This window comes from Eschscholzia californica, unplaced genomic scaffold (assembly GCF_041429995.1).
Source record: "Eschscholzia californica isolate CP2 unplaced genomic scaffold, dmEscCali1.0.p SCAF_2, whole genome shotgun sequence".
Classification (NCBI taxonomy): Eukaryota; Viridiplantae; Streptophyta; class Magnoliopsida; order Ranunculales; family Papaveraceae; genus Eschscholzia; species Eschscholzia californica.
The window spans coordinates 53,658,964-53,679,797 of record NW_028238309.1 but is presented as its reverse complement, the minus strand read 5'-3'; the positions used below and the strand labels follow the sequence as shown (position 1 = coordinate 53,679,797).

At 36.3% G+C, this 20,834-nt stretch overlaps 3 protein-coding genes across 5 annotated transcripts; 2 read left to right on the top strand and 1 right to left on the bottom strand.

Moving 5' to 3' along the window:
* The first annotated feature begins 942 nt into the window (after positions 1-942).
* Positions 943-6,433, top strand: CJD1 (Chloroplast J-like domain 1). Its single transcript, XM_086660812.1, has 11 exons — positions 943-997; positions 1,039-1,247; positions 1,768-1,864; positions 1,973-2,077; positions 2,185-2,262; positions 3,129-3,184; positions 3,400-3,457; positions 4,312-4,434; positions 4,570-4,662; positions 5,495-5,566; positions 6,185-6,433. The coding sequence occupies exons 2-11, from the start codon at positions 1,138-1,140 to the stop codon at positions 6,245-6,247; spliced, it is 855 nt and encodes a 284-aa protein (XP_086516938.1). The 5' UTR covers positions 943-997; positions 1,039-1,137; the 3' UTR covers positions 6,248-6,433.
* Positions 6,434-7,931: 1,498 nt separating this feature from the next.
* On the top strand, positions 7,932-15,516 carry LOC147559032 (PH, RCC1 and FYVE domains-containing protein 1-like). Of its 3 annotated transcripts, XR_015234478.1 has the most exons (10): positions 7,932-8,460; positions 9,406-9,492; positions 10,840-10,929; positions 11,055-11,141; positions 11,263-11,364; positions 11,489-13,561; positions 13,648-13,803; positions 14,313-14,345; positions 14,449-14,674; positions 15,067-15,516. XR_015234478.1 is itself a non-coding variant. In XM_086660810.1 (9 exons), the coding sequence occupies exons 1-9, from the start codon at positions 8,413-8,415 to the stop codon at positions 15,227-15,229; spliced, it is 3,168 nt and encodes a 1,055-aa protein (XP_086516936.1). In that variant the 5' UTR covers positions 7,935-8,412; the 3' UTR covers positions 15,230-15,516. The 3 variants fall into 3 exon arrangements, 1 of the variants encoding a protein (XP_086516936.1); XM_086660810.1 differs by having other exon boundaries at positions 7,935-8,460; positions 14,313-14,674; XR_015234479.1 differs by lacking the exon at positions 14,313-14,345 and having other exon boundaries at positions 7,998-8,460.
* A 3,310-nt stretch (positions 15,517-18,826) lies between these two features.
* Positions 18,827-20,049, bottom strand: LOC147559031 (uncharacterized). Its single transcript, XM_086659137.1, has 2 exons — positions 19,212-20,049; positions 18,827-18,900 (listed from the first exon to the last, which is right to left on the bottom strand). The coding sequence occupies exons 1-2, from the start codon at positions 20,047-20,049 to the stop codon at positions 18,827-18,829; spliced, it is 912 nt and encodes a 303-aa protein (XP_086515263.1).
* Between the last annotated feature and the right edge of the window lie 785 nt (positions 20,050-20,834).

Below are 20,834 nucleotides of genomic sequence, written 5' to 3'. Positions count from 1 at the left end.
GATCAACGTAGTGGTGGTCCCAAAGGAGGACAACACTTGGAGAATACATGTAGACTACACCGACTTGAACAAAGCTTGTCGCAAAAAAACTTTCCTCTACCCTCAATAAATCAGCTGGTAGATTCGACTACAGGACATGCTTTATTATTTTTCATGGTCACCTTTGTTGGGTACCAACACATAGCCATTTTTCTTGAGTAACATATATTTTTATGGTCACCACCATGGCACCATCATATAACCATCACATACACGGTCCACCACCACACTTATATGTAGTAATGTATATTATTATGTATTATACTATATTTGAATAATATACATGCATGCAACACATAAACACAATGTATATAGATATTAAAGTTATTTACTGATTGGGCCCCTAAAGAGTGACCGGATTCCTGCATGGCCTCCGAAAGTATGAGAAATGTCGAGACGATACCGTTTTGTGTTTTTCCATGCATTGCCTAAAAAGTCGGATTTTAGTTTTTCAAGATTGCACCTTTTATCTTTTTCTTTTCTTATTTCTTTTTTAGTCCCTAATATGTATCCGTCCTCATTTTTTATATTCATCACCTTCTTCCCTTTCTATCTCTAGGAGTGACCTCCATTAATAGAGATCTTAAAAAAAAAAATTGTAAAATTATGTTTTCTTTTCCTCCTCTCTAAAAATCTCCCTTTCTGGAAGATTAAGAACCCGTTTATTTCAAAACTCGGATAACACTTCAAAATTCGAGCTCAACTCGTTTATTTCGTCAGGTTGGTCGGGCTGAACTCGTTTTCCGGACTTGGGTAAACGTGGCCTTCAACGGATTTTGGTGTCCATAATGGCTTCGGATTCTCAGATCGTTTTCCCAGCCCTAGGTTCATTACGCGACAGGCCTGATCCAACTAAGAGCTCTGAGTCGGGCCAGCCCGTTACCTACTCCTCACTAGTAGACTGCAACGTTTCCGCACAAAATGTTCAATTCCTCGGAAGTTTGGATAAAATTGGGGGGTTTTTATAAGCTTTGTGCTTCTGGGGAAGAAAAACAACAGACTTTAATGGCCGCTGTCCGCCATTTCTACAAAAGAAAACCCTAATTAAAAAAATCCACTCAATTCATTCTCATCTACTGTAAAGTAAGTCATCAGCTAATGGCCATGTCGATGTCAAATGTCTTTCAGTGCCCTAATTGGCAGTTCTCTCGATTAAATTTCTCAAAAGCAGGTCAACAACATTCAAAAATCCCCTTTTCGTTCGTTAGGTAAGCTTTTTTGAAGTTTTGTTTCATATATTTCTGGAAATTAAAATAGCTTGCAAGTTAAGAAAACATTGTTGGAGTTTTTAGCTTATGCTGCATTGATATTGTTGTACGCTGATAGAGAAGCTTCATTTGAGTATGATTCTAGGGTTTATGGTTTAGTCTAGTAGAATGTACAGTTCAATTTATCCAAGTTCTTGATAACTTGGTGACTTAAGGTTTGGGTTTTCATTGTTTAGCTTTTCCTATTACTATTATGGAAAAATGGAAAAATTTAGTCTATAGTACTAGTATAGCTCGTAGATAGCGCTTTCATCGTTCTCGGGACTACGAAATACTTTTTTTTGGCTTAGTGCTAGTGCTAACACCCCATGAATTTGAACCTCTAGCTAAGCTTTGTCCCAAATAATCAGCAAAAGTGAAAACTGGGATCTAAAATGTATTTTAGTGTATGTAATTGGGGTGTATGTGACGAGATTCCTTCTAATTAAAGTGTCCACTCTGATTATTTTGGTTGCTAAAGGTTTCCGAGGAAGCTACATTATAACTATAGAGTAGTCTGTGGAGCTGCATCTGCTGCAGGAAGTTCTAGTTCAGATAGTGATATAAATCCTTATGAGGTAACTTTATTTACGAATATTATACTTATAAGTTCATGATAGAACGAATGATTTGGCATGTTTATTGCTGTTTATAACTTTATATATATTTGCTTTTTGAAAAAAAAGATTTTAGGTGTCAGCTCAATTGAAGGATTTGATATGATTAAGGCAGCATATCGTAAAAAGCGCAAGGAAGCTGAGAGAACAGGCGATGAAGCAACAGCAGCTCGAGTAGGCTACAAATAGTGTTTTTTATTTCTTTTATGTTACTCCTTTCCGCTGTTATAAGTGAGTAGTTATTTAATATTGAAATGTAAAAGAATTGTTTTCCTCTCCAGTTAGAAAAGGCATATGATAAAGTTATGATGTCACAGCTAACAAATCGGAAGAAGGGCCTGACAACTGGCTCTTTCAAGGTAGTGTTATTTCCTTACTTTACATATGCTGTAGTATACTAATATCTATTCTAAGTCCATCGGTGAAGGACAAACTTTTAGGTATGGATGACATATGCTGTTGTATATCTTCTTTTGTATGGTTAACTTACTTTTTGTCGTTTGTTTCTGATGAACAAAGTTCTATTTGGTTAATCAAATTTATGTCTTCTCATAGTTATTGACATATTTTTCATTGAAATATTTCGTTATTAAGGTTGAAATATATAACATGGTAATTGTAAGTGAAGTTTCCTCTTGATTGGGCCCTTAATGGAAACATTTATGTCATTTTGGTGGAAATATGACGACATACAATACCAGGATCTCAACAAAGGAGACCACCTTGAAGAATTTGGGTTGCAACTTGATCAAAGTAAAAACATACAGTTGCTTTTTAATTTTGGATGGAAAGTCCAAGCTGAAATTTCTATAGACGAGCTTGGGTCATGATCCCCATCTAAATATTGTTATTGTTCCTTGGAAGGGGAGGCATCTCAAGCAAAGCTAGAAGGTCAATTATACCAAGAAGACCTTTATAAAAGTAGACCATATTATGTACACATAAATAACTTCCGCGTTAACATAGATGTCAATCTTAGTTATTTTCTTGGTTTTGTGGTGCCTCTGAAGGTATTATACAATGAAAGCGATGAGAGGCATCACGATTAATGTTTGCTCTGAATTCGTTACCTTATCACCTTGATTCTTTATTTTGCTAATTTTGGTTCACATGTTGTGCATATTTATCCATGGGCATGATTAATAAAAGACTCAAAAGTTTCTACATACATATTTCATCAACTTCTAGTTGTCAATTAACTTCATTGAAATGTTTGTTGGTGCAGGTCTCCAAGGACATCAAGTATGCTGACAAACAACCGATTGTACCATGGGGGCCTAGGTATTTCATTACATCTTGCTTTTAACCCTAAGAACACCTAATTGGAGTATGGAATTAATCAATGACATGAGATTTCCAAATTAGCACCAATAGATGGCATCAGCTTGTGATAATATTAGTAGTGATGAACTTTTGTACTTCATGTCTACTAGCCGTTCATTTTAACAGTTCTTTCGGTGTTACTGGTTCATATTATCTTATTAATCTACCTGCAGGTTCGCGAAGTCCGACGTACAGGACATGCGCATTAACATGGCAATATCTGCTGTTTTTGTAAGTTTTTCATGCATGCGGAGAATAAGTCTCAATAAATATACATACATATACGTATTTATATATATATATATATATATATATATATATATATATATATATATATGTATGTGTGTGTGTATGTATGTATATATATTTGTAATACTTCAGCCGTTTTTTTTCTTTCACTTTGTTGTATTGTCTTTGGAGAATTTTGGGCTGGGAAGGAAAATAATGTCTAATGGGAGCAAAATGAAAAGATGCATTTCACTCATGTGGATACAAATGAACCTTAAATGCAAAAATCAAATCTTTAACCAAAAAATTCACCATGTCGAGTCCTTTGGGGGGAAGCTACTTAGGAACGGATGGAGCACTTCCTACTTTAGAAACAAAGATAGAGAAATTGATCACTCTTAGTATAAAAGAAAAATATTTATATTAACCAAATAAACTAGTCTGAGGAACCGGAAAGGTCGTCAGTTAATATGTATAAATAATTAACCAACTTCTCACGTCTTCGAGTACCAACAGCCTTATCTATTTGTCTCTCGATTTACTTGGGAGTTGCTCGGCTTGGTCATCTTCTTATCCTGATTCCAAAGTTAAGAGTAAATTGGCCAGCCCACCTGCCTAGTAGTTATTGATAGCTTCAGGGTTTTCTTGGGTCTGTGTTTAGAGCCCAACTGTCTAGTAATTTTTTTCTGTTAGGCAAGGTTCTGCCAAACCGCCAGGGAGTATGACAACGTGTACTAGAAGTTCTATCACACTTGTCATAAATAGAAGCTTAGTTCCCAAATCCCAGAATTATTTTGCATCTTTGCTTTTACTTTCTTGAATGGTGATAACATCATTGTTTCCTTGTATGCTTGCAGACTGCTTGGATTTTTATCAAACGCAGTGCTGAGTGGAAACCTTTGCAATTTCTAGCTTTCGTGTTCGTGTACAGAATATTTGAGAAGTTGAAAGCTTCAGAACCTCCTCCTTCCACATTTAGTGTGAGTGCCACTAAAGAACTCAACTTGCACGTTCCAATGGCTTTACATTCTTGTCGAAATACAATAATATTTTGAGGAACTTGCTTAAATACTTGGTTCAATTCATTGAAATTCTGTAGTTGCTATTGGCTGCAGGAAGGTGAGGATGAAGGTCGGGGATTACGAATGGGAAAACGCTTACTTCGTTCGCTTGGACTAGTTTTCGGGTGTATTGCTTTTTCTTCACTGGTATGTATAATATTCTGTTATCACTGAATTCAACTGTACATTATTTGGTTCATGGCTATAGTTTGGCATGTCAACTTCCAAGTTCCTTAACTTTTCTTCAAGGATTTTGATTTTGTTCCTCCTAATCTCCTATCATAATATGGGTAATAAAGCATAAAAAAAAATGATTTTACCATGCTGATTCATTTTGTCGTGGAAACACGACTCAAGGCAACCAATTGAGGCTGTAGGTCTTGTCCATCCTGTGGCGAAAAAAAACACGACCCATCTTCGTGTCCACAATGTAACATTGTAACTACATCAAAGTAATATAAGAGATTGAAGTTGCTTTCAGTAAGATAGGGGAGCGCCCTTCCATTTTAGCTTCTTGTATTATGGGGTTGTGAATGCAATAATTTAGGAATAATCAAATGCTAAGTGCTCTTTTAGTGTTAAAAAAAGAAGTATAGGAAGCTATCCTCTACCGTCTACAAATTTCAACCCTGTTTTTCTTTCTCGAAGAACCTAAAACCTGAATATGTTCTGAATTTTTGCTTTCAATTATTTGTGTGCTTCCACTATTCTTATTTGATCAATTCTGATGGCTTCTTGTCTTTGAGCTTACTTAGATTATAGACTCAGGCTCAGCCCCTCATGGGGATGGTAATCCAAGGGCAGAATTCTTGTCAACATTATCGAGAACTTGGCCCTGAGTAGATTTTGATCTGACCCCTTGGAAAAACATACACCATGAATACATTTCCTTCTTGGAGTCGCCTTCTCATTGTTCATTTTTTGTTCCTTCGTTCTTTTGTTACCTTCCACTAATTTGGTTTTCTAACTGTTGATGTAGGGTTTCACGGGCATTCTGAACTTAATTGAGGTTCTTGGCCGTTACATACCTTCTTTCCTTTACAACAACCAGGTACCAGCGACACTGCAATAATACCTTTAAATAATTCGTAAGAACAAGACCGTAGAAAATGATGGTCATGTTACTAGGAAATTGAATAGGATGCTTATCCGACCAAGGTCATCCGTGGTAAGTTTTCCTCAGAATTTGCATAGTGCAAATCCCAACCCTAAAGACCATGACATTACCCAAATATGTTCAGTTGGAAATTGAACGCATGGGGACCAAACTAAACCATAAGAGAATTAAAATGAACATGAACCATGTTAGTTGCACTGATTCGAGTACTGAAACCCAATTCCACAATAATAACCTATAGTTGGTTATCAAACAAAGAAAGACCAGAATCAGATCTGCTGATTTTCATGAATTGCATCTGCCTGAATAGGCAAACTGAGCTGGAATGAACGTCCCGCATCTTAGTGACTTGGGGTTGACAAAACTGAAGCATTCTCCTAATCCTTGGCCAGATCCAAATACAGCTATTCATTTGAATCATAAACATGTGATTTAGGCATACGTTTGTCTAGATCTGTATGAGCAAAAAATACGCAGGCTGTTGGAATTGATCGATATATGGATTTGTTGTGGTTTGTAACTTCATTCTGTTTGACTCTTTTGTTTGTGCAGGAACTATTTGTCACGTCCGGAACTGCAGTTATGCTCTACATCATGGCTTCATATTATAGATGATCGGCATCCATTTCAGGTTGAGTTTAGATAAATTTGCTAAAATGATCACCAGTGACGATGATGGTTACTTTCTAAATATATCTCTGGTATCAAATTTTGCATGTGAGGCTACTGCTAATATTTCAATAGTTCAAGTAGAAAGCTGTATGGATTGGATTATTATTCTATGAGAAACCCAATTTGGATCTGATTTGAATGTCTATATGTGGGAGAATGTTCTAAGTATTCATTCTATCGGTTAATAAGGTTTTGTTGTTCTGTTATATAATCTGTGTCTATTCATAAAAATGTAAATTCAAGTTGATAAGATAGGATTGTTCATTGGTGGTAAGCCTGCAAATGGATATCGGAATATTCGACATCCGATCCGCATCCGTATTCGAAATTTAAAAAAATATTCGAAATTTAAAAAAATATTCGAAATTTCGGATACGGATTTGAATATTCCTTATCGGATATCTGCTTATCGGATTGAATACACTTATATTCGATCCGATAAATATCCGTATCCGATAAGTAATATAAAAAAATAATAAAAATTTAAATTTATTCATAATAATATACAAAATGTATGGATGAGATTTATTATTTAGATCTAGTGGTTAAAAATTTAAAATTTTGTTAAAGTTCCAGATATTCGTTAATCTTATCGGATTCGGATACGGATATGCCTATATCCGATCCGATAGGCTACCGGGTACAAGCCTAATTGGTGGGTTCCAAATGCTTAGTCAATCACCAGTAACCAAAAAAAGATCCCCAGAAGAATTGGTAGATAATCTTGTTTAAGATAGACAGTTCCAATGTCATCCCCTCTTCTGCACCAATCCAAGTTTAGCTGGTACAAAATTATGTTATGGGCAAAAACTCATTGAGTTTACATAAAAAAAGCTTTGGGGTGAGCTTCCTGGGATCTAGTTCGAACCCATAGCCTAAGCTCTAGACTATGTTTGGACTAATAACCATGACATTGTTGTTGGCTATGCGTGCGTTAATTATGCTAATTCAACCTTGAAAGCATGACTCTTAGCTTTTCCCATATTTACGGGTGTATTTTCTAACTAGTAGGCAAACTAAGGGAGTCGGAATCATGCGAGATACCTCCTGCTCGATGTGCTTGAGGAGTTGTGAGATGCTCGGACATTTTCTAACTAGTAGGCAGACCAAAGGGTATAAGAATCCTAGTAGGTGAACCAAGGCTGTCGGAATCATGCGAGATGTACCTCCTGCTCGATGTACTTGAGGAATTGCGAGATGCTCGGCGTGCTTGAGGAGTTCCGAGATACAAGAGAACTAGGCACAGTATCCTCGGTGAGGTTGAGAAAGTACAAGGATACTTTGAAGTATTTATTCTAGGTCACTAACTCGTCGAAGCTTCCTTAGTTGTTGACTTGGTTTTCAAAGGAGGATTTCATGCTATTTCTTATCCCACACATGAATCCTTTCCTCCTCGTTAATCATCTCTTCTAGATTAGATTATTTGCCTCTAATACATTGTTAAGTTGAAGTATGTAAGAGTTCACGAGCAAATCCTACTGAACATGCTGACCACCAGTAACATCATCTATTGCGTGTTCCTAGTTATCGACCCAAGGCCCTAATGTAATAACCCCACACACAATTTTACTTTTACCTCAACTTTCCTTTAGTTGAAATAGTCTAAAAGAGCCCATCATTATTTCTCAGAATTGTTTTCCCACCAAGCCAGAATTCATTTCCAAACTCTCACATTCTACCAAAGGTTCCAAACACACCATACATTTTTCAGTTACAACATACAAACATTCCCCTGAAGAAAACAAACGTCCCTCATTTCCTCCTCCTAATAAGAATATCTACCAATTTTCAGCTTCTCAAAATTTTTTTTTCCCAATTCTCATTCTTCCCTTGATTCCCACTAAATTTCTGTTCTTAGGTTTTCTATAATCTTAGATTTCTTGAAATGGGTTTTGTTTGTCTTGTTTGATCTTCAAAACTCAAAACAAAATTTGTAGAGAAAATTAGAGAGGTAGATTTGATTGAATATTGGGAGGGGGGAAGGAAATTGATTGATGATAGGCCACGAGAGAAAAATACAATCTCATTATAGATGAAGAAGAAAGGTATACAGCACTTGAGAATGCTTCTTCTTCTCCTAGGGTTTCCTAAGAATTGTTTCAGATGGAATGGCAGATCTTGTTAGTTATGGAAATCCTGAGCGTGACATTGAACAAGTGAGCTCTCTTCTTTCCTCATTTTCATATTATCTGTTTTTAGGTTAATTTATGTAGGAATTGGTTTATGCAATGCTCCATTAAGATTTATAGCTCTACTTACCACAATGTGAATCACTACGACTACGCATGGGCCTTGTAGCTCAAGGGTTGTGCATTCTAAAATCTAAGAGGTTGTGGGTTCGAGTCTTGAGGTTTGTGTTCCCATTGTGATTAGTGTAATGACGGAGAATAATAAAGGCAATGAATGAAATAAGATCATACAGGAAGACAAAAGATTTACGTGGTGAAACCTACTGAACAACGAACAATATCGCGATGATCTTGACTTTGTATGAAGAACAAGGTTACATAGAATTTTCAATAGTTTTTTATAATGTAACTCACTAACCCTACCACTTAGCCTCCACAAATTCCTCCAAAACCGAGAATAGAATAATTTCGCTTACATTGATAGCCGCACATGGAAGACTAGGACAAACATAACATAGATGGGCCGGACCAAAAATTTTAAATGGTTTCTTGGGTCGCACTCCAGATATGATATCGACTTATATTCAAGGCACTTTTCGACAATTTATAGGTCTATGTATGTATAAAGTAAGTGAAGTTTGTTTAATAACCTTTAGGGTTCTTTATCTGGCGTTTAGGGTAATTATCAACATATTTATGTTGTTTCATGAAAATTATGTCCTTATTCTATCGTTACGATATATCCATGCCGTATAATGTAATCATGTTCTTATGACACAATTGTCCTTAACAACATCAAGACTAAATATTTTACACTAGAATTTGTGTCTTTTGGCTTTTCGTATTAAAGTTGTTGTAAGTTGTATATAGGAAGAGAAAAGTACTTCTAAGTATTAAGAGAAAACTCGATATTAATCTTTTTCTAGTGTCCTTAACTATTTCTAATGTCATTTTTCACTTTTTCTTGTGAAGGCCCTCATTACTTTGAAGAAAGGTACTCAGTTAGTTAAATACAGTCGGAAAGGAAAGCCCAAATTTTGCCCATTCAGAATTTCTACGGTAAGTCTTTTTAGTTCAAATAATTGGGTCCTATGTTTTCTAAGGAATATAAGTATGAAATGTGTAAGTTTCTAAGGTTAATCCTCGAGCCATCATACTGCCGTGAGAAAATGGTACCATTTTGACAACTTGCTAACTACTATTAGACCAATTTTATGATGGAAAATATGGTAATTATACTTTTTAACCATTTCGAAAAAGTACAACGGACTATCTCATAATATATCAGGTGATGAAAGAGCCTAATGTCAAAAAGGTGCACGTTGGGCCTTTAAAATAGTTAGACTTGTTTCAATAATAATGAAGTTCTCTGTTTAACTAAGAAGGTCTAGTGTCGAGCCCCTCAAGACCTTATTTGTTTGATAGATGGACGTTTTCATGATACATGACAATAGAAAAACTTAATGTTAAATGAAGAATTACATGAAGCAAACTATATGAGCGAAACACTCTCAATGTTTTAAGCAGGAGTATATCAAAGCTTAATATAATATGTTGATTTGATTTGCTTCCCTTTGTCTTGTAAGTTAATGATTTAATCTTGGTATGCCTTTGTGTCATTGGAGAGACCTAGAACAAAAGAAAGAACATGTATTTTCAAAGGTAAAACAACGAAGGTTGAGACTCTAAGCACCGACTTGATACTGAATCATTATAGAGAGGCTGACACGTAAATATATTTCTAGTTTTCCAACTCGATTCAGTTTGATGTCCATTAAATTGAAGATTATATTAATGAATTTAAAGTCTTCATATAACTCCTCTAAAATTCTCTTCGATTCTTTTTTCTTTAAAGCTACCGTTAGAACAAATACTTTAAGACCTATTTATATATTTGGAAGGATTTTTCCTTATTCTAGTATAATTCTAATAAAAACTTCGACTCAACCTAGGAAACTTTTAATTAGACATTTTATCCGTAAACTCAAGTGATAAATAGAGGATATCATAAAAGAAAAGAAAACGACTATTAGAACTTCGGGTCGGTTTATATCACCTAATGCTTTAAATGATGTACATAATATTTTGTATGAACGCAGTTATGGCCTTTCAATACACGATTCTTATCCAATGATACTACTTAAGTTTCACTTCCAGTTTCGGCTTTCCATTTTAGTCATTCTTATAGGTGTTGCACTTATTATGACGATTACTACCGTAGTTCTTGAAGTCAAACTTCAAAATACGAAAACTTGATTAGTTAGTTATGTTACATAACCTAAATCATCTCAATCAACCATTGTTAGATTTTCTTTTTAGCACATTTATAAGTTTATTTTTTAATATGATGGTTCAATATCGACATCTCAATGAGCATCACATATGCATGTAATTATGTATTATCAGGACGAAACAACTCTCATCTGGTATTCGCATGGTAAAGAAAGAAATTTGAAACTATCTACAATTTCAAGAATCATACCTGGACAAAGAACTGTGAGTCGGCCTCTTTCTCAGTCCTATATCGTTTTTTATTTGTATGCATCTAACTAATCCTGCACAAAAGTTGCTACACAATGTATTCATTCATTTGTTCTCCTCGTGTTGTTTCTTCCGCGCAGGCTGTGTTTAGGAGATTTTTGCGCCCCGAAAAGGATTATTTGTCATTTTCTCTTCTATATAATAACGGGGAAAGATCTCTTGATCTAGTAAGTAATCCGATCTCACTTATGTCCATTTTAATATTTCATATTTTTATGAACCTTGACCTAAGTTTAATGATCGTTAGCAGACCGATATTATTATTCTTTAATCGTACTTATGAAATAGATTTGCAAGGACAAAGTTGAAGTAGAGGTGTGGCTTTCAGGCCTTAAGACATTGATTTCTCCGGGACAACGTTCCAGACGTTCGAAAAGTGATATTTCTGACGTGAGTCATTTTTCTTATCCCTTTGCTTTTCCTAAGAACTTCACTCAGAATGCAAAATTTGTTGGTTGGTTTAGTTTGTAGGTGATGTACTTATTCTGGAAGTCTTGTTGTTTACAAATTTCAGATAACTGATGTTTGTGAGTTTCAAACTTATCGTCCTTTTGGCGCATCATTAGAAGCTACCTCAAGTCTTCCCCGTGAATCTATTTCGAACTTTAGAAGCTCAGATGTGGGGTCATCAGACCGCGGAAATATGCAACCAAGATCAAGTTCAGCAGATGGTTTTCGAATTAGTGTTTCTAGTGCTCCTAGTAGCTCAAGTCAAGGTTCTGGACCAGATGATATTGAGTCCTTAGGTGATGTTTACATTTGGGGAGAGGTTTGGTCTGACAGTAATCTAGTCGAAGGATCTGTCAATTCCTTACCTTCAAAAATCGACGTGTTGATTCCTAAGCCCTTAGAATCAAATGTTGTGTTAGATGTTCAACAGATTGCTTGTGGTTTTAGACATGTTGCACTATTAACGAGGCAGGGTGAGGTTTTCACGTGGGGCGAGGAATCCGGTGGACGACTTGGTCACGGGATTGGTACAGATCTTAGTCACCCTCAACTTGTGGATTATTTGGCACTCAATAATGCAGATTATGTTGCGTGCGGGGAGTATCATACATGTGCCGTAACAACGTCTGGTGACGTATTTACATGGGGAGATGGGACCCAAAATACCGGACTTCTCGGTCATGGCAGTGACATTAGTCACTGGACTCCTAAAAGAGTTTCAGGCCCTTTAGAAGGAATTCAAATTTTATCTGTTTCATGTGGCACATGGCATACCGCACTCGTAACTTCTACGGGAAAACTGTTAACTTATGGTGATGGAGCATTTGGTGTTTTGGGTCATGGAGATCGAGAAACTGTGGCTTACCCAAGAGAAGTTGAATCTTTAAGTGGACTAAAGACAGTTAAAGTGGCATGTGCACCATGGCACACGGCAGCAATTGTAGAGGTCATGAGCCAGTCCGGCTCTAACATTTCATCTAGAAAGTTATTTACGTGGGGCGATGGTGACAAATATCGTTTGGGTCATGGAGACAAAGAACCAAAACTAGTCCCAACATGTGTTCCCTCGCTTATTGACTACAACTTTTATAATTTGGCGTGTGGAAATAGTATTACCGTTGCTCTTACAACCTCGGGACATGTATTTACCATGGGAAATAGTGAATATGGTCAATTAGGAAATCCACTTTCCGATGGTAAAACACCTAAATTAGTTCAAGATAAATTGGTAGGTGAATTCATTGAAGAAATCTCTTGTGGCGAAACCCATGTTGCTGTTTTGACGTCGAGAAACGAAGTGCTCACTTGGGGTAGAGGTGCTAATGGAAGATTAGGACACGGGGATCATGAAGATCGAAAATCTCCAACTTTAGTCGAAGCATTAAAAGATAGGCATGTGAAAAGTATATCATGTGGGTCGAATTTTACTGCGTGTATATGCATTCATAAATGGGTATCTGGGGCCGATCAATCTCTTTGCTCTGGATGTCGTCAAGCATTTGGTTTCACTAGAAAGAGGCATAACTGTTACAATTGTGGTTTAGTACATTGCCATACTTGTAGCTCGAAGAAAGCTCTGAAAGCAGCGTTAGCTCCAACTCCTGGAAAACCGCATCGTGTATGTGATTCTTGTTATGCTAAGCTTAAAGGAGCTGAATCTGGCATTCCTACTACTCCTGTTACCAAAAAGCCTGTTACACCTCGAAAATCTTCGACAGATAATAGGATAGATAGAGGAGAGGTGAAGTCGTCTAGGACTCTGTTATCTCCTAGTCCAGATTTAGTGAAGTTCGTTGACGTCAAAATGGTTAAATCGGCGATAAAACCTGAACCTGTACCTGTAACTCAAGGTAATCAAGTTCAATCGGTTTTTCAGCTAAAAGATATGGGTTTTCAAAGTCCATTTAGTGCACTTCAATTTGGTCTAAAACCAGTTAATACTTCAACACCTCAACCAACGCCTCAGCCACAAGCTCAGACGCCATCTCAGCCACCAATGCCTTCAAGACCTGCTTCACCATATAGGAAGCCAAGCCCGCCGAGAGCTGCAACTCCTCTGTTTTCTAAGAGCCTCATTGATAGCCTCAAGAAAACAAATGAACTATTGAACCAAGAAGTCTTGAAATTGCAAACTCAGGTCACTAGCATAATCGGATGCTTAATTCGGTAAGTTACAGATTCTACGTATAAAGTTTTCTAACTGATGCCTTATATGGTAATTAGGTTAAAAATTTGAAAGAGAAGTGTCAGAGCCAAGATGTAGAGATGCAGAAATCACAAAAAGAAGCTCAAGAAGCTGCAGCTACGGCTGCCATGGTTACCGAGGAAGCTTCAAGTGGTAGAGTGGCAAAAGAATTTATCAAGACCATCGCTGCACAGGTATTATTATTTAACATGAATTCGGTTGCTATATATATATTATGCGTTAGACAAAAATACGAAAGTACTATTAAAGCATGCATACTCCAGAGGGACTTAGTTGATAAATAGCATCGGAATGTGTTACATCTTAAAAGTTTATAACAATTACGACGTTTTTTTTTCTTAGTAGTGTTCGATCTACAATCACTTCAATTCTTCTTCTTTTCTCTACTGCTACATTGAAATCTACCAAATTCTTTTTGGGGGTGAGAGGTTGTAGATAATGTGATTTTGGGTGAAGATTTACATGTCTAGTTGATCATATCTTTGAAAGTCATTCCCATCGTCTCCATATTGCGATCGTCACTATACTTGTTGTGCGTTGATCTTAACAATTTTGAAAGTCAGGCGTATCATTCCCATTACATATAATCATATTTTTTCTTTTCTCGGGGTTTCTTTGCTCTCATTGACATATCAATTTGACGAGAAACAGATGATTTCCTTGCTTTTATGTAATATTTCAGTTTAAGGAAATGAAAGAGACGTTGCCTGCCGAGGTCTGTGAGATCGAAAGCTTTAAATCCATACAAAGTCGGTTAGAATGTATGGTGAAAACAAAAGAAAGCCAATCGTCTGAATTTTATTCTTCCTTGCCGGCAGACTGTTTGGAGCCTGACCAACAAAATGACACCACTATCTCGGACTCATCACAAAGAGGTGAAGGAAGTAAACAGTATGAAAACAAGGAGTCAGATTCTAATGAAAGAAATGAGAACGGTTCAAAAACGCCTATTTATACTGAAGTGACTGAGCAATTTGAACCCGGTGTTTATATAACTCTCTCCATTCGGAATGGAACCCGAATCTTCAAGCGGGTTAGATTCAGGTAAGTTTTATAGCCTAGTTGGTTTGTTTAGTGATTAGAAAGACTTGTTATTGGCTTCATTTTGCTACCAAATTGATTCTCCTGTCTTCTCTTTCCTTCTAAAATCTAGTCTTTTTTCAAGTCTGGTTGAAATTTTTCCGGGTACATATAGCTTGTCAATCTCAATTCATGGGAAATGCGACAATGCTATTGATACATCAAAATAACCTCAAATTTCGATGGCAACGGCCCACATTCGTGGGTTATGGGCCTTGATATATAAACAATAAAAGCGGCCCGATAAATGAATAAGTAATTTCGAGGTATCAATAGTATCGGTTCTTGTGAAAACGTCGGGCTCGGGTAATAGCTTTCTCCGGTCAACAATTGAAATGCTTCTTATGTGTTTGCAGTAAAAAGAGGTTTGTGAACCAGCAAGCAGAGGAGTGGTGGAAGGAGAACAAAGATAGAGTCCTTAAACGATACAATTACCCAGTTGGTAATGACAGTGCTCAAACTGCATCTTCAAGTAATTCGGCACCAAATGAGGATGAAGAGGCAGCTCCACCATCATAAACATAGATTCATGACATCAAGGAGGAAAGAAAGATAGTTGAGAAAACCTAAAACAAGAATCCTGCTCTCTTATATGCAAGTGATTTGGGTTGTTTTGTTACCAATGGAACTTAAAGAGAGAATGCTGAAACAAGAATCATTGGTTACATTTTAGATAGGGAGAATGTTTGTTGTAATTGTTTTTTTATTTTTTTTCCCCCACTTTTCTCTTCCTAGATCTTCATTAAACATACACAGTCTGTTAATGTTGTTTTTCTTCACATAGTATGAATGAACTTCACAAGAAATTGTGATTTCTGCCAAATTTTAATTTGGCCCCCCTTTTTTTTTTCTTTACCAATTTTATTTTTATTTGTTATTATATTTTGTCACTTTGTTATTTCATCTTTATCAATTCAAGATAAACGAGGGGAGAGTTGAAATTGATCAAAGAGATTATTTTATTCCTTGATGGTTTATAAAAGAAATACAAGTCTCTATTTATAGAGTTGGAATTCTACTAGTTTAGTAGTTTCTACTTTTACAATATATTTATTAGCTTCTAATATCTTTAGTAGTTTCTAATATTTGGTACTTCCTAATAATTGTTACTTCCTAATACCTCAATATAGAAAGAATATTATATGGGATATCTCATACTATGGAAATATATTTCAACACTCCCTCAAGTTGGTGCATAGATGTCGCACATGCCCAACTTGTCTACCAGTTTCAAAAAAATTCGACTTGAAACTGCTTTAGTAAGAATATCAGCCAATTGATCTTCAGATCGGATCTTTGGTAACTCTACAATGTTGTCGTCCAATTTTTCTTTAATAAAACATCGATCTACCTCAACATGCTTTGTGCGGTCGCGCTGGACTGGATTGTGAGCAATATCACATGCTGCTTTACTGTCACAATATAACCGAATTGGTCTTTCAGAAGGATATCCTAAATTGTCCAAGAGGAGTTTTAACCATATCGCTTCACATATGCCATCTGCCATACCTCTAAATTCAGACTCTGCACTTGAACGTGCAACAACGTTCTGTTTTTTACTTCTCCACGTAACAAGATTCCCACCATCAAAGGTAAAATATCCTGCAGTTGATCACCTACCATTTACTTCCCCGACCCAATCTGCATCAGTATATACATCAATAGTTTGACAACTCGAATTTTTACTAAACAGAATACCTCTTCCCGAAGTTGCCTTTAAATATCTCAAAATGCGTAAAATAACATTCATGTGTTCTTCTCCGGGATTGTGCATGAATTGACTAACAATACTTAACGCATATGCAAGATCTGGTCTCGTGTGCGCCAAGTACATCAACCTTCCAACGAGTCTTTGATATCTTCCTTTATCAACCGGGATCTGATTAGGCTCAATGAACAATTTTAATCCTTCTTCCACAGATGTATCAATCGGCTCACATGCTGACATACCCACCTCATGTAACAAATCTAAAGTATACTTTCTCTGGGATAGATAAATTCCTTTATTTGATCGAGATACTTCAATTCCAAGAAAGTATTTCAACTCACCAAGGTCTTTCATCTCAAACTCTTTAGACAAGTAATTTTGTAAAGCCTTCCGTTCTCCGGGATCATCTCCAGTGACTACCATGTCATCAACATATACAATAAGTGCTGTTAGTTTTCCTTTATGCCTTTTTATGAATAAGGTATGATCAGAAATGCTTTGGCGATACCCGAACTCCTTCATAGCCTTTGTAAGCCTTCCGAACCATGCTCTTGGTGATTGTTTTAATCCATACAATGACTTTTTCAATCTACACACCTTCTGGTTATGTGTCTTTGGTATATTGCATCCTGGTGGAAGATTCATGTATACTTCTTCTAACAGTTCTCCATGCAAAAAAGCATTATTCACATCAAATTGTTGAAGTGGCCAATCGAAATTTGCTGCCAATGATAGCAAGACAAGAACTGTGTTGATTTTTGCAACTGGAGCAAATGTCTCTGTGTAATCGACTCCCTAAGTTTGAGTGTAGCCTTTTGTCACTAGTTTCACTTTGTAACATTCAATTGTACCATCTGCTTTGTATTTCACTGAATAAATCCATCGACATCCTACTGGATTTTTGTCAACTAGACGATCAACTAGCTCCCAAGTATCATTCTTTTGTAAGGATTTCATCTCCTCATTCATAGCCGCTTTCCATTTTGGATCAGATAAGGCTTCCTGCACATTGTTAGGAATATATACAGTAGATAATTGATTTACAAATGACTTATTTGATTCTGACAGACGATGATCTGACAGATAGTGACTCATAGGATATTTTGATTTTACTAGACAATTCAGGTTCATATGTCGGTTTAGGAATACCTCTAGTTTGACGCGGTGGTAATATTTTCCTAGATAGTTCAGATGGTGCTTCAGGATCATCCTCGACAAGCGATTGGTTTGGTGTATCACGAACCTCTGGTGCGGTGGCTTCAATTGGAGACAAATCCATAATATCGTCAACGATTTAATTAACACTTTCTTTCACTACCGACTCATCTGGTATTGTTTCTTCATGAATTAAATTTACTTCAATATTAGATCCAAGATTGTTCTCTTCTATATGATTTTCCGTTTCTTCATAATCAAGAGTCAGAACTTCTTGTTTGCTTTTCTCCCCCTGAAGTTCAGACTCGGATGAAAAATACATGGAGTTTTCATGAAAGATAACATCCAATGTAACAAACATTCGTTTAGTTGGAGGATGATAACATCTGTAACCTTTTTTATTTGCAGCATACCCTACAAATACACACCTTAATGCCCTTGGAGTTAGTTTTGTACGTTGGTGCTCATGAAGATGAACAAATGCTACACAACCAAAGATACGAGGAGGTAAATTTGAAACTGTCGGAGAGGTTATAACATCTGTTAGAGCTTGAAAGGGAGTCTTAAACTCAATAGTACTAGAAGGTACTCTATTAATTAAATAGGTTGCAGCAAGAAGTGCTTCTCCTCAATAAGATAACGGCATATGTGCTTCGATTAACATAGCCCTGATGACTTCTAATAAGTGACGATTCTTCCTTTCAGGGACTCCATTTTGTTGAGGGGTATTTGGACAAGTGGTTTGATGCACAATACCATGGGATTCCAAATAGGTTTGAAGTTCATGATCTATATACTCTCCACCGTTGTCATTACGAAGTATCTGGACTTTTGAATTGTACTGAGTGCTAAACAGTTTATGAACCTTTTGAAATAATACTTTTACCTCACTTTTAGATTTCATCAAACACACCCAAGTCATCTTTGTACAATCGTCAATAAATGTAACAAACCACCGTGACCCACCTAAAGTGGGAACCTTAGATGGACTCCAAACATCCGAATGTAAGGTCATAAAAGGAATTGGACTTTTATTTAATTTTAACGGAAACGATGTACAATGACTTTTTGCAAGTGCACAAACATCATATTGGAAACTTGAAACATCACTATTAATAAATAACGACGGAAATAATTTTTTAAGGTGTCCAAAAGAAGCATGTCCTAAACGTCGATGCCATAACCATATTTTAGCTTTACTTTTATCTTCAAAATTGTTCACTGTTAATGCCTGATGCAATTTACTAGAGCTTTCAGATAGTAAGTCCAAGTAATACAGCTTTCCTCGCCTGACACCATAACCAATCGTCTGTCTTGTCTGGATGTCCTTAAATACACAAAATTCAGGCTAAAAAAGGACAACACAAAATAAAACAGTAGTTATTTGAGACACTGATAATAAATTATGATCTAAAGATGGGACAACCAAAACAAAGTCTAAATTCAGGGTGTCAGTAAGAGATATAGGTCCTTCCCCTACAACAGAGACTGAAGTGCCATTGGCAGTAGAGACACATGTATGTAAGGATTGATTAATGGTCGAAATCTGTCTAGAATCAAAAGTCATATGATTTGTAGCTCCAGAATCAATTGTCCAAGTATTATTCGAAACATGTGTAGAAATATTTGAAACCTAACCTACGTTACCTGTAGTGGCTACCAATGCTGAAGCTTGCTCAATAGTTGGTTTTTCTACCTCCGTCTCAACAAGTGCAGCTACAGGGGTCTTCTTGGAGTTTTTCTTTCGATTTTGATCCCACCATTCTGGATAGCCTACTAGTTCATAACAATGACTTTTGGTATGACCAATTTTGTTGCAGTTGGTACACTTATAAGTTGATTTGTCGGATTGACCAATAGCTTTAACAAGATTTGGTTTTGTTTTCTTGTGAGTCATCATTGCGGAAGCATCAGTTGTTTCAGATTCTCCGTTCATCGTTGTGCGTCGAACAAGCTCACGACGGACCATAGCATAACACTCTTCCAAATTAGGAATTGGATCTTTTTTCAAAATTTCACCACGAATTTGTTCAAATTCACCATCTAACCCGGCAGGAAAAATATGCACACGTTGTCGTTGAACTGATTTACGATAAGATACAATATCCTTTTCGTTTTCCATGATCACTTTATTACGGTGATCTAATTCACTAAAGATCTCAACCAGTTCACCATAATATACAGAGAGTATCTTCCCATTCTGTTTGGCGGAAAAAGATCTTTGATTCAATGAGAAAACTTGCAACTCATCAGATCCATCATAAAAAGATTTAGATAAAGCTTTCCAAATATCACGAGCTGTAGGTAAACGAATGTACCTCTTCATAATTTCTGGAGTCATAGACATCAACAACCATCTCTTGACTTTTTGATTTTCTGCGTACCACTTCTCATATTTAATGTCATCTTCAGTAGGTGGTAATGCATTACCACGAATAAACGAAAGCTTTTCTTTTTCAGCAATATGCATCTCCATGATTTGAGACCACATATCATAATTTTTTTTCGTCCAATATAATTCCTGAATTAAAGGATCCCTCTGCCTGAAAATTTGTACCAATTGTCTGATCTATCTGTTCCATTATATTAATTATAAGGAAGAGATTATATCAAGAAAAAAAATTGTATCTCTGAGAAGATGAAGATAAATTAAGAAGAAGAGAGAGAAAGAAAGATGGATAGGGAGAAAGTGGGAGACGGGGAGAAGAGAGAAGCATATGGGGAGAGAAAAGAGAGTTCTCTTTGTTCCTTTTCTTTGATATTGTTGTTAAAAGGATGAAAAAGGTAGAGAGAGAACATAACTAAAATACGGGTAAAGTTGGAAGAGAAAGGACAATCCTAATAGTTAAGTAACGGAACATTAAAGTAGGGGCCAAAATCATATTTCTTGAAAGACAAAAACCAAGGGGAACGTTGATCATGAACTAGGGGGCAAACAAGAATTATTCCTAAAAGAGAGACATCTCAAGTAGAGTCTTGGCGCTATAGAAACAATTTTGATAGAGAGAGAGGTAGAAGGTAAGATCTGAATTGTTTTGATAGAGAGAGAGAAAGAAGGTAAGATCTGAATCTTTTAGAAAGAGAGGAAGAAAGTAAGATCTGAATATTTTAGAAAGAGAGGAAAAAGGTAAGATCAGAAAAAATGGCAAGTTTTAGGATTTATGAAAGATTTGCGTCTCATGATCGGACATAAATTCAATGTTCAAACTGTCTGTAGTCAGAAAATAAAAAAGAAGATGTTGAATGTCCTGTCCAAGGGCA

Bases quoted from the DNA above. Each gene is read 5' to 3' on its own strand.
- CJD1 (XM_086660812.1), top strand. From the start codon at position 1,138: ATGGCCATGTCGATGTCAAATGTCTTTCAGTGCCCTAATTGGCAGTTC. The intron at 1,865-1,972 runs GTAACTTTATTT...TTGAAAAAAAAG, and splicing joins GTGATATAAATCCTTATGAG to ATTTTAGGTGTCAGCTCAAT. The intron at 5,567-6,184 runs GTACCAGCGACA...TTGTTTGTGCAG, and splicing joins CTTTCCTTTACAACAACCAG to GAACTATTTGTCACGTCCGG.
- LOC147559032 (XM_086660810.1), top strand. From the start codon at position 8,413: ATGGCAGATCTTGTTAGTTATGGAAATCCTGAGCGTGACATTGAACAA. The intron at 8,461-9,405 runs GTGAGCTCTCTT...TTTCTTGTGAAG, and splicing joins CTGAGCGTGACATTGAACAA to GCCCTCATTACTTTGAAGAA. The intron at 14,675-15,066 runs GTAAGTTTTATA...ATGTGTTTGCAG, and splicing joins TTCAAGCGGGTTAGATTCAG to TAAAAAGAGGTTTGTGAACC.
- LOC147559031 (XM_086659137.1), bottom strand. From the start codon at position 20,049: ATGGAGATGCATATTGCTGAAAAAGAAAAGCTTTCGTTTATTCGTGGT. The intron at 18,901-19,211 runs GTTAGGTTTCAA...TGTGTATTTAAG, and splicing joins AGCCACTACAGGTAACGTAG to GACATCCAGACAAGACAGAC.